Below are 18722 nucleotides of genomic sequence, written 5' to 3'. Positions count from 1 at the left end.
AGTAATAAGACAGTACATTGTACTTGATTCCAACTAAGACATAAATAGGCAAAACAATTCTATTGGGTTTGATTAATATTTAAATTATTTTTAGTAGACTTATCTATGGAGATCCAAATAAAAGAAAGATCCCTTATCCAGAAAGCCCCAGGTCCCAAGCATTCTGGACAACAGGTCTAAGCCATAGCTGTTGCACCATATGCTGCCACTGAGTTCACAGTGCCCAAATAAACCCTGAAGTGCAGTCAGTTGAGTACCTGCAATTAATACAAGTTTTGGGCCACGTGTGGGTGGGTAATTGCTGAAACAATTAGGGGTGCAGCACAACAGATCAGTAGACATCTTTACTTCCTCTCCTGCCTTCCCAGTTGACCTCAGATTATGTCCTTCTTGAGTTTATAATTACATCCTTTTCTGATGATATGGCATAAAATAGGTGGATATTAGGATGCAGATCCAAGCAATATGACCCATGTAGGCCTCTGCATACATTGAAGCATTAAAGGAATCCAGTCATAAGAAAGCATGTTTTTTTCAAAACGCATCAGTTAATAGAGCAAACAGATTTTTTTACATTCAATTTTGAAATCTGACATGGGGCTAGACATATTGTCAATTTCCCAGCTGCCCCTGGTCATGTGACTTGTGCCTGCACTTTAGGAGAGAAATGCTTTCTGGCAGGCTGCTGTTTTTCCTTCTCAATGTAACTGAATGTGTCTCAGTGGGACATGGGTTTTTACTATTGAGTGCTGTTCTTAGATCTACCAGGCAGCTGTTATCTTGTGTTACAGAGCTGTTATCTGGTTACCTTCACATTGTTCTTTTGTTTGGCTTCTGGGGGGGAGGGGGTGATATCACTCCAACTTGCAGTACAGCAGTAAAGAGTGATTGAAGTTTATCAGAGCACAAGTCACATGACTTGGGGCAGCTAGGTAATTGACAATATGTCTAGCCCCATGTCAGATTTCAAAATTGAATATAAAAAAATCTGATTGCTCTTTTGAGAAATGGATTTCAGTGCAGAATTCTGCTGGAGCAGCACTATTAACTGATTCATTTTCCCATGACAGTATCCCTTTAAGCACACATGTTAAATGATGGGCCTGGAGAAGCAGGAAGGAACTGCCGAGATAAGTCAATCCTGTTGCAAGTCATGCAATTAGCATGACAGTCACACTTTCAGACCTGCCCTCATGTTTGCACGTGAAGAGGGCAGAACATTGAGCAGTTTCTAGGCCTCTGCCTGTCAACAACCTGATGTCTAGGTAATTCATTGTTTGTGAACTTGACCTGGACATAGCAAAATTATTCCCACTGCAGCCATCTCCAGGGAGGCAAAAAAATAGAGATTTGGTTGGAGGGGGCGAGTTTGGGAGGAAAAGATACTGGGGGGCAATCTGAGCAAGTCACAAGTATCACACAAATATTTTTAGGGAGGTTTGTGCATTTTGTTCTTACCCCCTTGATACTTTTATCTACTGTGTCACAGTTTGGCTGGCCATATAGAACAGCAAATAACCACTGTGCCATTAGTAATAGTAGTAGAGGAATGGGTATGCTGGCATAGTTTTATGTGAGCAAACTTAGGAGGCTGCTCCTTTTTAATTGTGCTTAGTACAGGGAAATTCCTATGCTGCCATAGTTATATGGGATCTCTCTGTACAGGCTATGATCAAACTGGCTGACCTCCAGTGCTCCACCACCACCCCTCTCCGCTGCTGCCCACCGATTGCTCCACTGCCACCACCTATGCTGCCTCCTCCTTATCCAAGATATACAGAAATTGCTCATTGATTAAGGCCTCACTGGGACCTCTACACTCAAGTGCAGTTGTGGCTTATTATTTACACACCTGCCAAGCGACTTTCCTGAATATGTGTATTTTTTTCCATGCTAGCCTGCTCCTTTCATGTTCTATCAATACATTTTCCAGTCTTTATGTGAAGTGATGATGTATGAGCTGGGTCATAGGCTCAAGCATAGATAAATAACCTTTTGAAAACACCTTGTTCAAAGCTAATGGGCCTTTGAAACTATCAGTGTGTCCCTCTGCAAATACCAAAAGTAGAAAATCCTGGTTTAGAATCTTCAACAACCTACATCATAGGTACCACATTACACCAAGATCTTCTACTAAAATGATGTATTGCCAACCCTGTTATAGAAACACAGAGGTGCTGCATTGCTCTGGCAGCCACCCAAACATATATTTATATACTTATCTAGGGAAGAAATGTTTTTGCTCTTGTGACAGATGTTAATGCTTTATAATAGTCAGACAAATCATTACATGTTATATTGTGTATATATAGCCAATTATAATGTAATTAAGGAATTCATAATTATATTGACCATTACTGGACATATCTAAACCAACCTCCTTAAGACACCCCCAGTCCTTACATGCATGGGCCTGCATTTATACCTGATGAGCACTGGTGTAACAGCTGGAGGAGTAGACCCCCACAACCAGGAGGGTAGGTCGGGTGGAGAGGGGGCCCTGGAAAGTACTGGCAGAATGGTAAGCATGGGTGTTGCTGCTGTCGTGTCCCCAAACTCATGCAAGAAGCCCAAAAATTTGAATTTGCTGGCAGCCCTAATAGTTATCCTCCTGCTAATTAAGTAGGCTTAGCTAATAAAATATATCTGACATATGTATGGGCACACAAGTACATGGGTAAAGGCTCCCCAGCAGTGGCGTAACTACAGATGAAACAGGCTATAGGTGGACTCAGGAAGTATAGGAGCCCCATGAGGCCCTAATTCATATACAATTTCAATAAAATTGGTAAAACAGGTCAATCTCTTGTAGGGATGCACTGAATACAGGATTCGGTTCGGTATTCAGCCAGGATTCGGCCTTTTTCAGCAGAATTCAGATTCGGCTGAATCCTTGTGCCCGGCCAGACCGAATCCTAATTTGCATATGTAAATTAGGGACGGGGAGAGAAATTACGTGACTTTTATCACAAAACAAGGAAGTAAGAATTTTCCATGGCTTCTTTTCCTGCTCCTAATTTGCATTCTGCAGAATCTTTCACAAAGAATTTGATTATTCAGCCGAATCACAAAAAGTCGATTTGGCACATCCCTAATCTCTAGACATTTTGGGGGCCTGAAAAATAATTTGCTGTGGGGCCCAGTAATATCTAGTTTTGCCACTGCTTCCCATCTTGTAATGCTGTTATTCCTTAACAGTAGGGTAGACATTCAGTCCACTACCCCTCTAGATATTCAAAATCTAAACAAGGAGGATTCTATTGCACCTACTCACTAGGCTACGCCTGGGACTGCTAATAAACAGATAATAATAGACATATTTGCAGCTTTGGTCAGAAATCGTCATACATTCTGCTGATGAGTGAAACAACTGAGCGCATACCTAGCATAAATCCGTAAATCCGTTGCAGAATTACATTAGTACAGATGCCTACACTGTATATGAATGCACTGCACAGGGCACTAGGTCTTCTTTCTTATATAATTGCCATACAGAGGAGAGTCCAGCACTCCATCAGTGCAGCGCTTATATTTCTATGAAAGTGATCAGTACAAGGAATCGACTGGTAGCATTCAAAGCAGCAGTTCAGCTTGTGTGACCTTCTTGTGTCCTTGAGACGCAAATTGTATCTTGCTGTGCCTCAAGATGGTCTTGCACAGCATAACTACCAATAGTAAGCAATATGGCCTTCTCGAGCCTTGTATAAGTCATATGGGCATCTTGTGATATACTAAATATACTAATTTGTGCTTTTGGGCCACCTTTGGAAATATAGCAGCAACGTGGTGATGGCTGCCCTAGTTATAGTTAAATTTGGATGTGCAAACCCAACAACAGTTAGGGTGAGAATTGAAAAGAATGGCTCTTCTAGACACACCCGAAAGCCCAGTTTAAAGGTCAGGTAGGGTCAGATTTGGGGTGGATGTGTATTTGCTTCATATTCTTATAACTGTGACATATATACCAATCATTATCTATATCTGTACCCATGTCATGAGCAAAGGGGCACCCTGACTTTCATGCAGGCACATGCAACATATACGGTATATCAAATCACATATCTGCATGAATAACCATAATTGCCACTGTACAAGGGGACAGGGATTGCCCAAAAAAGACAGGATTAGGGTCATGACAAAAAATGTCCCCAGTATATATATTGGGACTGTTGGCAAGCAGTAACATAGATGCACACGCACACATAGTGGGGCTGCCTGCAGAGATGAGATGGGTTCGTAGCTTCAAAGCTTTCAAGAAAGTCACAACGTGATACTATTATATGTTTGAATGTTATAACCATGTTATCGGTTTGAATGGCTAAAATAATCTCCTGTGTCAGTGAATGGGACCTTAGATTATAAACTCTGCTGTGGCAGGGGCCAGAGGCAAACCAAGCTAGCCGGGCCACGTGCAGGGTCAGACTGGTGGGTGCAGGGTCCACTGAGTAATGTTGCAGGGGGTGAGCACGTAGTGACAAGTGTTGGCAAGTGACAGAAGGGATAAGAGAGCCAGGACTAGGCAGAAGAGGTACCTGCCCAGTGCTCCACCCATCGCACCCTAGGCCTACCACTAGTTCTAGCCCTGCTGGGGCATATGTGAATGATGCATAATCTCTGTAAATCACTGCGGAATATGTTGGCACTATATAAATACTAATACGGACTACATCCAGAGTTAGTTAAACCTCATGAGCACAAGTAGACCTGCCAGTTTATGCAGGAGCTGAAATATTAATGGTCACAGATACTCAATTAGACCCTGTCGGGCCTCTGTTAATAGTATGCAAATCAGAAAAGGGCTAATCTCTTTGTAGGGAATTAATTATATATTTGGAACAACCACATCAGACTTGATCAAGGTTCTAGCAATGGAACAATGATGCCGGATGCTAAAAATCTATTAAGCACCTATTCTATTATTCTTGTGCCACCAACATCCCTTTATTGTCAGTATTCTGTGTTTACATCCTATGATTAAAGCATCCTGCGTCTTGGCCAATCACATGGCCAGGTCTGATTTCCAGGCTGGGGGGGCTGTTATCTCCTTCCTTCCCAGAAGCTGATGGGGGGTGAGAAATCACCAGTTTCCATGGAAACCAGCTAGCTAAGCAAGCAGGGCTGTGATACTGTCATCACAGATAACTGTCACAGCAACCCAGTAAGTTGCCGGGGAAGAAAGGATGAATAAGGGAGAGTGAAGAAGTGAGAGACACAGAGATGAAAGGATGAGAGAGATAATAAAAAAGGGTGTAAGTATGGGCTGGTGGTTACTAAATCATAGGACTGCCCCGTAGGGGGAATGAAGCATCCAGTTAGCTCTACCTTGCTCTCCTTAATATTCCTGGTATCATAGATGACTGGCTGATACAATAGGAGCTATTTATTATGTGCAAGACAAGGTGCAAAAAAATGAAGAAGAATTGCTTCCGGTCCATGGCATGTTGGAGCACGTTGGCAGCATGTGGCACATAGGTGTCCCTAACTTGCTTGTCATTCAGATGCGTAAGTTAGGGAGTGCCAGGGGGCACAGGTTGCAACGGAGCCCTGTACTTAATGGAGGCCCTATGGTAGCCAGTAAAGGACAGAGCCAACTTTGTGCCCACTGACAATGTGCTCCACACCTAGCGCAGGCCCAGGTGCTTTATAAATAAACACTAAGGGGTATGTGTTTGCACCCCTAAACCTAAACCAAATGCCACTGTCACATGATATAGCTGAATCAGCTACAAAAAAATACCTGGTATATGGCCATGTAAGTGTCATTGGTTGCAGGTAATGTAACAGGTCACTTTCCTTTATAAAGTCGCATGAGAAATAAATGCACCGGATTAAGCAAGCAGTTAAAGGAAAACTATACCCACAAAATTAATATTTAAGCAACAAATACTGTAGTTTATATCAAATAAAGTGGCATATTAAAAAAAACTTACTAAACTTACCAAACAGGTATATATATATATATATATATATATATATATATATATATATATATATATATATATATATATATATACAGTATATATATATATATATATATTTCACTTCCTGAAGACGGCCCAAGTCATTGCGCCGAAACGTTGAAATAAAAGTTTTTTTCTTTTTCACCATTGACAAGACCTGTGAGTGCGGTTTTTTCTACTTGATATATATATCTATATATACATATATATATAAATATATATATATATATATATATATATATATATATATATATCTTGATAAAGGTCCTAGGCGTGGACCGAACCGGTGGCCTGTTTTAATGTAACAAAATAAAATTATATTTTTAAGTAAACCACTGTGTGCACTCATGCCTTTCGGACTATATATATATATATATATTTGCACCTATGCAAATTTTAATCAGGTCTGGTGCACTGGGGATTGGCACACAGGAAATTGAAAAAAAATATTGTATTTCCTGTGTTTCTGAACCAAAGTGAACGTGGTTGGACGGCATGCCGCCCCCCTAAAATCCTGCGCCCTAGGCCCAAGCCTTGGTGCCCTTTCCACAAATTCAGGCCTGCTGAGGAATATACACAAGGGGTACAATAAACACAACTATATGTAGAAATAAGGCAGAACATTTAACAAATATTTCAAAGGGAAGTAAACCCAAAAAGGACATTTTGCACAACTTTCCACATCCAACAATGGCAGACACCCTTCTGATATTTTCCTTCTATACTACTATGTTCATTACAGAATATGTATGGCATTGTGGCAGCTGGAGGCTTGGCTAGAGGAAAGCAAACTACTGCTACTTTGTTTCAATAATGCATGTAGTAATAACCAACAGTGCAGAAAAGGTCTATTCAGATTATAACTACGGTATATAATCCCTATCCACATATCTATCTGGATGTATATGTGAGTAATTATATGTATAGTGATGTCGCGTAGGCCAGTACATTGCCAAACAAATGTCTGTGTGCCTGAATCTCCACCTAGTCCAACCCCCTGCAACCTTATTTCCCTATCTGTGCCTTGACCTTCGACCTCTGCCTTCTGGACACAGGGGATACGAACTGAAATGCCATGTTCCCAGAGAATCCTCTATATCAGCTTCCTAATGTAAATCACAGGTCAATCCATCATGGACCTTTGTGTGCTGGTGAATGAGTCACCCTGTGCATCTGAGGTGTCCTTCACTCTCCTCTAAGAACACATTAATCTGTAGCCGGCCATACAGCAGCCCTGCACAACACACCGGTGGATGGACAAACTGCACAATTTAATAAAGACACATGTTCTTTAGCTTTGGGGCCCATTGAGAATGGACAGGCCAATATAAGGAGCCCATTAACATACGCAGTGGCGTAACTACTGTATATGTCACTGGGCCCCACAGCAAATTCAATTTAGGGCCCCAAAATATTGATACGGTGGCCTGTTCTACCCAGACATATTAAAATTGGATATTAATTAGGGCCTCACTGGGCCCCCCTATTCTACTGGGCCCCCCTGCAAGCGCAGGGTCTGCTTCCTCTGTAGTTACGCCCCTGCTTGGGAGTCCTTGACATTAGCCAGACAAGCATCAGTTAAGAGGTTCAGTTTTGTTCAGGTGGAAATACACTTTTACAACTGTACCATACACTTATTCTAGCTGATTAGTTTGATAACCACGTACAGACAGATCTGCATCCAGGGGTTGTTCACCTTTGAGTCTATTTTTAGTATGATGTGAGAGACAATTTGCAATTGGTTTCCATTTTCTATTATTTGTGTTTTTTGAGTTATTTAGCTTTTTATTCAGAAGCTCTCCAGTTTGCAATTTAGACAATCTGGTTGCTATGGTTCAAATTACCTTAGCAACCATGCACTGATTTGAATAAGAGACTGGAATATGAATAGGAGAGGCCTGAATAGAAAGATGAAAAATAAAAAGTAGCAATAACAATACATTTGTAGCCTTACAGAGCATTTGTTTTTAGATGGGGTCAGTGACCCTTATTTGAAAGCTGGAAAGAGTCAGAAGAAATAATTCAAAAACTATAAAAATATAAATAATGAAGACCAATTGAAATATTTCTTAGAATTGCCTATGATTACGTGTGGCAACACACGAAACGCGTTAGGATATATGTTTGTGCAATAAAGAAATACGTTTTTACCGCTACCTGGAGTCCTGTGGAGTGCGTGCCAAGCAGTTGTCTTTTCACTTTGATTTCTTAGAATTGGCCATACTAAGAGATAACCTGAAGGTGAACCACCCATTTAAGCGGATCTGGGACTGCTGTAAGCTGCCATAGAAAGTTGCCCTTTAGTGGGTCTCTGGGGGCTGTTTGGGCCTCTGTATACTTGAAATGCGAGGGCCTTTTTTGAATTCCAGTCGGGAGCTGGGTGTATGTTAAGATCAATAACTATGTAGCTATCAGATCTGCCTCATTATTATACATTGTTACAGAAATCTCATCCCTTGCCATTATGCCTGCTGCTTGGGAACAATGTAGCCATCTGTGCCAGCCAGTGTATTGTTTTTATGTTACAAAATTTTGTATTTGTGTTTGATGAAACAATAACTGATCTGATACAGTGGTACCCAAATCATGTATTGTACAGTGCTGCAGGGGTAACATCGCTTTGATACATGAGGTTTGGATGTTTTCCTCATGCCAATGTGGGGTTGCTCCAGGTATTTTTAAGCTACCCGAAGGCAGCTTAATTGGCTTCTGATAAAACTGCCCTCTAGTGTGTGTGACTGTGATAAGGACCTTCGATTGTAAGCTCCCCTGCTGTGGAATATGTCGGGGCTATATAAATAAGGGATAATAAGATTATAATTGCTGTACATACAAAAGAACTGAAGTTACACCATATTCAGGTGACCAGGAATAAATTGTGCCACATCCGGGAAAATTGTATATTTAGGGAAATGTGTCAAAGCTTCCAGCACTTAAAGCAAATAAGGTCAAAAACCATTTTCTCTTTTGTGTAAATGGAAAGCTTAAGCAGTAAGGCTGTAATGTGCATACACATATATACAACACGGCCTTTGCATGACTGCTTGCATGTCAGATGACCTAGTCTGTCCCAACACATGATTCATGTGTAATTAATGCTGACTACCTAAAATTCTCTATTTCCAGCCTTATGATCTAAAGAGGAGAAAGCTGTATCATTAAAGGGGTTTACCTTGTATATATATTGTAGAATGGCTAATTCTAAGCAGCTTTTTAATTGGTCTTCATTATTTAGTTTGTATAGTTTTTTTTTTTTAATTTGACTTCATCTTCTGGCTCTCTTCAGCTTTTAAATGGGGGGGACGGTCACTGACCCCATTTAAAAAACAAATGTAAGGCTACACATTTATTGTTATTGCTATTTTTATTACTCTGTTTTCTACTCAAGCCTCTCCTATTCATATTCCAGTGTCTTGTTTAAATCAATGCATGGTTGCTGAGGTAATTAGGTTATTTGGACCCTAGCATCCAGATTGATAAAATTGCAAACCAGAGTGCTGCTGAATAAACTAAAAAACTCAAAAACACAAATGAAAACCAATTGCAAATTGCCTCAGAATATCTCTCTAACGAAAATGGAACCAAATATTGGAGCAAAATAAAGGAAATAAGACCTGCACCCCTGAACAGGGCCGGATGTCGTCCCTGTCCCCTCCGCTTTATTCATGGAAATGTTCATCATCGGGCCCGGAGCAATGGGGATCCCCAGTGTTTTTGACCAAATTTGGGTGTGGTTGGGCATGCCGCCCCCTAAAATCATGCCACCCTAGGGCCGGGCCTTGGTGGCCTTTCCACAAATCCGGGCCTGCCCTTGAAATGTGATTGATCTGTTTCCAAAATCAGGGGGGGCAATATTAGACATAGATGCGTATAGGCAGTCATTGCTCAAGGCAGTAAGGTGCAAACTCTGTGTTGGGAAGTAATTGATATATCAGCATCATATACAGTATATGTTAATTGTTTCCATGGCCCTCACCCCACACAGGATATTTCTACCAGGGTTTAATTTACTTAAAAACTGTTAATTTGCTCCACTACAGCAACCAGTAGCAACCAATGAGAGATCATCTATAAACTGCACAATAATGATCCAAGCTAATTGCTGATCAGTTACTTTGGGTTATTGAACAGGTTGTTAAATGTGCACTTTTGTTCATAAATGAGGGTTACAGTGATGGACACAAAATGAAAATCTGTCAGCTCTGCTGTGAAACTCCAAATTAAATAGATCAAAGATGGTGGTTAGTGTATGGGCGGAGATGAGCAGAGTAAAGGTGGTAATACATGATAAGATAAGCGCTGAATCGGTCTAAAGGACAAATATCGGCAGCTTTAATCTGTCCGTGTATGGCCACCTTAACACAAAGGATGATCTACAGAGGTTGGGTGTTCTTGGTACAATGTGGATGATCACATGTAGTAGGTCTGGAGCCTGGAAATCCAAGTCAACAGATTCCAAACAGACCCCACCAGCTCACTAAATGGCGTCTTTCTATGGCATCTTACAGCAGCCCCTTTGCCATTTGCCAGAACCCACAGATTGCCAATCCAGGTCTGTAGCTCTGTATAGATATGTAAACATATATATGTATTTGCTAGCACCCATGATTGCTCCAAAGAGTAAGCCCTATAATGAAGCAGTGCCGCCCTGGGGCCAATAATTGTGGACAGTGGCAAACTACTCTTTTGGATTCATAAGCAATATGATCACCACCAACAAAAAATAAAACCCTACATCTTCAGATGTCGCTGGTGCTTATCAGGTAGCAGGGTTAATAAATTTGCTAGTCACCCTGCATTAGATTTACCATTACTAATTAAAGTAAATCTCCGCTCACCTACCTTTTGTTGTTTTTTTATTTGTAAATGCAATGGCTATTGAAAGCAGCATCTGTCTGGCTCTTTAGATTTTTTTTATAGTTTCTGCACTGCTGGTTCTGACTCCAGAAACAATATAGCAGAACCCTGCTGATGAAAGGGCAAGAAAAGGGTTTATCACTGGGGTTGGCAATTTGGTTTGGACAAAGTGCTTCCCCCCAAATGCACCAGCCAAGGGTACTTTTCTATGGAGCACTGTACTGCAATCATTATCCCCTTCCCTGTCCCACAGATCCCTTATGGCTGACCCAGGCCATGTCAATGAACAGTACAGTTTGGATTTTACCCCACTGCCCATGAACACAGCCTAGGGTTGCCAACTTTTCTGGAAAAAAATACCGGCCTTCCTATTTATCTTTTTTCCCTATTAATAACATTGAGATCAGCCATCATTTTTACCGGCCAGGCTGGTAATATACCGGCCAGGTGACAATCCTAACACAGCCAGAGGCAGCCATAAGGGATCCCTGGGACAAGACAGAAGGTGGTAGTTTACTCCTCAATAGAATAGTACCCCAGGCAAAGGCATTTTTCATAGCCCTGGGGGGGGGGGGGTTGCCCCCTTTCCTTTTCCATGAACAGACACTGGTTACTTTCAACTGCAATGACATTTACACGTAACATTGCAACCACTGAAATGTGCAATTAACCAAAGAAATGTGTACTTACTTACAAATGCTTAGAATTGCTTAGGTATTTTTATTTATTAGATGAAAAAACAGTTTATGGTTGTAGTTTCCCTTTAAGTCTATGTTGTATGGTACAGTGTAGACTTGTTCCTGCTCAGGTTAAGGCTCTGGGGCACATCCTGTTTAACAGTGACAAAATATTTATTCCGTGCAGAATCCCTGCACCTCTCTCCCATGTCAGTATCAAGGCACTGCATTCAATTACATCTCACCCATTCAGCCACATGCATAGAAATGGTGCTTGCTACTCCCAGTGTCACCTTGAGGAGCTAGTACTGCCTGCATCTCATTCCAGCCAGTCCAACTGCACCATCACTGCCTAATGCACCAGCAAGGGATATGTTATCATTACCAAGCGCCACATAATGACTGCATCCATGGAGCACATACTCCATTGCAACACCACCTACATCTATCCATCTATCTATCTATCTATCTATCTATCTATCTATCTATTCTCATCTATATATCTATCTATCTATCTATCTTATCTATCCTATCTGTCCATCTATCTGTCTATATATCTATCTATCTATCTATCTATCTATCTATCTATCATCTATGTATGTATGTATGTATGTATGTATGTATGTATGTATCTATCTATCTATCTCTCCATCTATATATCGATCAATCTATCTATTTATCTATTTATATATCTATCCTATCTGTCCATCTATCTATCCATCCATTTATCTATCTGTCATCTATCTATCTATCTATCTATCCATCTATTTATTTATCAATCTATCTGTCATCTAAATATCCATCTATCCGTCATATATCTGTCATCTATCTATCTATCTATCATCTATCTATCTATCTATCTATCTATCTATCTATCTATCTATCTATCTATCTATCAATCATCTATCTATCTATCTATCTATCTATCTATCTATTTATGTATCTATGTATCTATTATTTATGTATCTTTCTATCTATACCATCCTGGATTGGCACTGCATAATAGACAGTTGCATTGAAATATATATTAAAGAGGAGGGGGTCAACTACTTGCAGAAAAAAAGAAAGGTGCATTGGACCCCAAAATTCATATGCCTTAGCCCAATAACAAATAATACTACAGGGTCAAGTAACGTAGCCCTCAATATAATGAACTGGCAATCTTCATGCAATCAATTGTCAGTTTATGTTTGATTTCCCTATCTGTGCCCTGTATAACCGTGGGCTGTATATGGGCTTTATGTCTAGGGCTCTATACCCTGTAGTGGAAGCAGCAGACTGATAACATTGGTCCTATAATTCCTCCCTCCGCCCCCTTCCTCCACTGCAGAAGAGACACACTGTATTCCATAACACCTCCCCCATCTTTATTTCTCCCTTCCTCTCCATTCTCTCCTGAAAAGCATGTTTCTATACAAATATTCCAGGTACCCCGCTAATAATAAAGGGGGTCGGGACCACCACTGCCCTGTAGGAGACTGCCATGTTATGCCTGTTCTGTACAAGGACAATGACAGATCTGGTGACCCCTCTCTTTGCCTGTGCCTGTTGGACAAGGTGAATCCTTGGGTCTGTTTGCTCACGCATATCCATTATTCGTCGTTATTCTATTGGACCGGGTCGCGATAAAACATTCTTAAGCGGCAGATCGCGATAATAAAATGCCAAATAAAAGCAATTGCTAATAAACATATAAGGACAACCCTTCTCCTGGTGTAATTACAATGCGGGTAGATGAGCCATCATCTTCCTCACTTACTTGCCAACGAAATTCTCCAGAACCGAGCTCTTCCCAGCGCTCTGACCCCCAACCACAGCGATCTGGGGCAGATCCAGGTTGGAATTCTGTCCTATGGATGAAAAGGCATCTTGGAGCCGGTTGACCAGAGGAATCAGTTCCTCCATCCCTCGGTTGCCCATGGTCGAAGGCTTTGCCGTGTGTCTGGCTCAGCCTGGGATCGTCGGTCTAAACAAGCTTCTTATACACCTTTTACCCAGTGACAGAGGGAGGCTGCGGGGACAGATGTGTAGGACCCCCTAAGATCGTCTGTCTCCTGCTGCTGCTGCTTCTTCTCCTCCTCCTAGATATGCGCTCTGCGCCTTCCCTTGACTGCCAACTCAAGCGCAGACGATGCTCCTTGGGGAATTAAACAGCAATGTGCCGCTGCTGCCACTAGATGGGGCCTGACGCTAAAGAGTGTGCGATAGGCAGCAAGGACAGGATGAAGAGGGGGGGGGCAATGTGCAGCTGCCACCGCTAGAGGGAGCGTGATCGCGAAATTGTATGCGCTAAGGATCACTGAGAGAGTGAAGGGAGGCAGAGCAGGAACTAGGGGTAGGCAAAAGAGGCACGTGCCTAGAGCGCAAATCTTGGGGGCGCCAGACACGTACCTCATAAACAGCTTATCCCTAGTCCGCCACTGACAAACCTCCTCTCTTGCGCACTCCCGCGTCCTCGTTTGCGCACGGTCTCGCACGAGCGTCTACGTTTGCGTTGCGCATGGACGAGCGGGAAGCGGGTTGCGACGTGGCTGGCTGGGTTGTCTGGAGTGGGGCACCCAGCACTGTAGGGAAGTATAGTCTGTAGTCTCTTTGACTGCAGGGATGAGACAGACTGTCACTTGCGCCACTACTCTCAACAAAGGTGGCTCTTGTGCAAATAAACATTTCGTGCTACAACAGGAACTGTTAGTGTGCTTTATCCCCAGAGAGATAGAGAGGCATACATATTGTGTATTGGATCATGTCTACTTCATTACTGCTCCCAGGGCCGCCATCAGAAATCGCAGGGCCCCATACGAAAAAATTTCCTGGGCCCCCTGGGCTGTGCCCACCACAAGCCCCACCTACAGGTCCGCCCTCCCCACCACACACTAAAAGAAAAAAAAACATTGGTGGCTATGGTTCCCACATGTTAATAAAAAAAATTGGTGGTCAGGGCCCCCCCATTAAAAAAAACATTTGTGGTCAGGGCCACCCATTAAAAAATATTGGTGGCTAGGACCCCACATGGGGGAAAAAATTGGTGGCCAGGCCCCCCCCCATGTTATAAGAAAATTGGTGGCCAGGGCCCCCCTTAAACGTCCATGTAGAAAAACTTGCCCCCCCCAGAAGTTTAAAAAAAATTTGGTGCCCAGGGCCCCACCACACAACAGGGACCACAAAGGGTTACCTTTAGGGGGGCCCTGTCATGTTGCACTTACTTCATTAGTGTGGCCCACCTGCTGTCAGTGAGCTGCCAACTACAGAAGGGAGGAGGGGAGCACAGGTGGCTGTATCTTCTTCCAGTGACAGCATTTTCTTCCCTAATTGGTCACAGAATTTCAAGTCCTGGTAAAGCTGCATGGTGATTGGATGAGCTGGAGGAGAAGTTCAAACCTCAGCTATCCAATCCCTGAGCAGCTCAACCGGGACTTAAACTCAGTGAACAATAAGGGGAAGTAATGGACAGACAATACCTCCCCTTGTGCTCCTGCCCCCTGCCTTCCCGAAGTCAGCAGCTGTCAGAAAGCAGGGGGGCCCAGCTAATCAAGAAAGTGCGGCGTGGCCTGGCCCCCCTTACCCTCGGGGCCCCCTACAACTCTTCCCCCTGTCCCCCCCTGATGGCTGCCCTGATTGGTCCCATCAGTAAAGAGAGGCAGGTAGTACCATCTCCAATTGATTTGCTTCTCCCTTTAGCATATTGATGTAACCCTTTGATGATTACAGCTCTGTTCCCCTACTAAATCACCACTTGCAAAATCATACTTATATATTTATACTTATTATAAGATAGGGTACCAGTATTCATGGATATGTTCTGAAGGGTGCAATAACGCTAGGTGCAAAAGCTTGCCCCTTCAAGGGGTTGTTTACCTTCCAAACACTTTTTTTCAGTTCAGTTGTTTTCAGATTGCTCCCCAGAAATAAAGACTTTTTTCAAACACTTTCCATTATTTATTTTTTAATGTTTTTTTTCAAAATCTAACTTTAAAGTTTAGTGTTCCAGTTTCTGGTGTTTGAGTCTGGCAGCTCAGTAATCCAGGTACAGACTCTCAACTGTTACAATTTACTACTACATTTAGTTGATACATTTAGTTGATACATTTCTCAGCAGCATCTCTGAAATATTAGCAACTATTGTATCAATTCTAACAGCTGCCTTTAAAGGCAGAGCTTAGATTCGGGGAGATTAGTCCTCTTTTTCGGGCGACTAATCTCCCAGAACTGCCTCCTGCCGGCTAGAATGTTAATCACTGCAATCAGTGCGCTTCGTTTTCTGAAGTTGCCCAAAGTTCCCTCGTGAGGCAACTTCGAACGACTTCGGAATATGAAGTGCTCCGAGTGCCATCCCGCCTGCAGTTTACATTCTAGTCGGTGGGAAGAAGTTCGGGGAGATTAGTCACCCCGAAAAAGATGCGATTTATCGCCAGGCAACTAAGTCTCCCCGAATCTGAGCGTGTGTCTCTGCCCTTATGAAACTCAGGGATTCTGTTCAGCAGGGACAAAGATAAGGAATGTATCTGTATCAACTAAATGTATCAATTTAGAACAGTTTATAGGGTCGGCGACCCCCCTCCCAGAGCTGCTTTAGAAGGTGAAACATGACACTTCAATATTTGAAAAACAGTCACACATAGAAAATGAAAATTAATTGTAAAAAGACGTTATTTCAGGTGAACTATCTGAAAACAACTAGGTGTTTGAAGGTGAACAACCCCTTTAATGATTACTCAGATCTGTCTGTGTGCACTCACACAGGGGAGTAACTATAGTCTTAGGAATAGTCTAGGAATCCCCCCCTCCTTAGCTGTTTTGTTCTCTTACCGGGCACGAGTAGACATGGAACAGGGGACACAAGTTGGTGGGTTAGGGAGGGCCCAGAAAGGATCTTCTGTTCAGCACAGCGTTGTTACGCCACAGCACCTTGTGCCGAAATTTGTGCAGACACCAGGGCCCTTAAATGACCTGCTGGCATTTCATAACTTGCATGTCAGAATGGCACATAAGAGGGAATGCAGGTACCTGCAGCAATTGTACTACCTGCAGAATGGTGCGGAGTGAAGCAAATGGAACAACAGTACAGTGCCACCTGCTAGCTGCAGCTGATATTGCAACCTAGATATCATTCCCCCCTCTACTCTCAGAATTGGGTCATTCTATACGAACATTTGCCACACAATGTGCCTGTCCTGGCTGCTTTTGTCTTAGCTTAGTTACCTGTAAGGGTCAGGGCACACAGGCAGATTCAGGGAGATTAATCTCCCTCCCTGCTTTCCCTGCCTTCCTACAAGCTAAAATGTAAATCACCAGAGGGATGGCACTTGGCGCAATTCATTTTCTGAAGTCGCCCGAAGTTTAATTTTTAAAAATGATTTCCTTTTTTCCTTTAATAATAAAACAGTACCTTGTACTTGATCCAAACAAAACTGTATGGATTCACAATGGTGCCAAAACAACCAAACCTAGTATAATTAATTGTGGTCAATGCTCAACTATAACTCACTGCTTGTTTTAGCGTCGGGTGCAAGCTGCTGGTCCCCCTGCCAGGGACCCACGTATAACTCCAAGAATCACGCGCTGCAGCACTCCGAGTTCTGTGACAGTGGTTTATTGTGCCAACAAACTACCACTGTCACAGGATTTGGAGTGCTGCATCGCAGGGTCGGACTGGGGGGCCCGGGGCCCACCGGGATTTCTCTCCAGGGCCCCCCTCTGTACTCCCCTGGTGCGCCACCGCCGCGCCACAGATAGTGCGCGCACTGCCCCGAGCATGCGCTGCATCACATTTATTTTTCGCGCGGTCGAGGCAAGCCAACTGAAGAACACGGATCTGAGTCAGCAGGGCCCACAAGTAGATTTAAGGTATGGAGATCCACATTATGCATAGATCCCTTTTCCAGAGCTTTCTGGATAAAAGTTTACATGTCTGTCCTTTGTTTGTTTGTAATATAAACAATTAAAAAATCCCATTGTCTTTCTAAATACCAACACAAAGATATCTAACAGAATCTTGCAGATGCAATTTAACTAAATCCACCCACGGAATCAGCTGTGTCACAATCTCTGCCATCACTCTGCATATCTGTGCTTATAAATACGGGAGGGAGGTGCCATATTGTGTGCCCAGAACATTTCTTCTCTGTATATTTGTATTTATACATATGGGAGGAGGGAGGTGCCATATTGTTTCGCTTAGACAGTACAGTATGAGGGTATAATTTATTGTGTGCCCAGAACATTCCTTCTGTATATTTGTATCTATACATATGGGATGGAGGTACCATATTGTGTGTGTATATATATATATATATATATATATATATATATCATATAGACAAATACAAGAGTCCTCTGCACTAGAGATGTCGCGAACTGTTCGCCGGCGAACTTGTTCGCGCGAACATCGGGTGTTCGCGCTCGCCGGAAGTTCGCGAACGTCGCGCGACGTTCGCCATTTTGGGTTCGCCATTGTTGGCGCTTTTTTTTGCCCTCTCACCCCAGACCAGCAGGTACATGGCAGCCAATCAGGAAGCTCTCCCCTGGACCACTCCCCTTCCCTATAAAAACCGAAGCCCTGCAGCGTTTTTTCACTCTGCCTGTGTGTGCTGAAGAGATAGTGTAGGGAGAGAGCTGCTGCCTGTTAGTGATTTCAGGGACAGTTGAAAGTTTGCTGGCTAGTAATCGTTTTGATACTGCTCTGTTATTGGAGGGACAGAAGTCTGCAGGGGTTTGAGGGACATTTTAGCTTAGGTAGCTTTGCTGGCTAGTAATCTACCTTCTACTGCAGTGCTCTGTATGTAGCTGCAGTGGGCAGCTGTCCTGCTTCTGATCTCATCTGCTGACTGCTGCAATAACAGTAGTCCTTGTAAGGACTGCTTTTATTTATTTTTTTGTTGTTTTACTACTACTACTACTACTACTATAAGAGCCCAGTGCTATTAGTCTAGCAGTGTTGGGGAGTGGGACTGGTGTGCTAATCTGCTGCTCCTAGTAGTTCAGCAGCACCAACTTTAATTTTTTTTTTTTAATATTCATTTTTTTTTATTTTACTTTTTTTTATTTTACTACCGCTGTAGTAGTGTATAAGTTGACCTTTTAGGCATTATTTGCCCTGTAGGCATTATTTGCACAGTGTTTTCTTCAACCCACCATCTAGCTGTGTGACCTTGTTCACATTCTGTCTAAATATCCATAATATTACCGTCTCCAGAAAAAACACCGGAGTGACTTTTTTCAAGCAGCCATA

At 42.7% G+C, this 18722-nt stretch overlaps 1 protein-coding gene across 10 annotated transcripts in view; it reads right to left on the bottom strand.

Annotated features, from left to right (window-relative positions):
- The window catches only part of LOC108699962 (dynamin-1), a 55853-nt gene extending 42229 nt beyond the window's left edge, over positions 1-13624 (bottom strand). For 5 of the 10 annotated variants that reach the window (XM_018232725.2, XM_018232724.2, XM_018232717.2 and 2 more), the window contains exon 1: positions 13254-13622. In XM_018232725.2, coding sequence (XP_018088214.1) covers positions 13254-13414 — 161 coding nt within the window. In that variant the 5' untranslated portion in view covers positions 13415-13622. Of the gene's footprint in view, positions 1-13253 lie in introns of all 10 variants that reach the window. The other 5 variants (XM_018232720.2, XM_018232719.2, XM_018232726.2 and 2 more) reach the window with 3 other exon arrangements.
- Positions 13625-18722: the final 5098 nt, after the last annotated feature.

This window comes from Xenopus laevis, chromosome 8S (assembly GCF_017654675.1).
Source record: "Xenopus laevis strain J_2021 chromosome 8S, Xenopus_laevis_v10.1, whole genome shotgun sequence".
Lineage (NCBI taxonomy): Eukaryota > Metazoa > Chordata > Amphibia > Anura > Pipidae > Xenopus > Xenopus laevis.
Note: the sequence above shows the minus strand (reverse complement) of the source record. Positions and strands in the feature narration are given on the sequence as shown.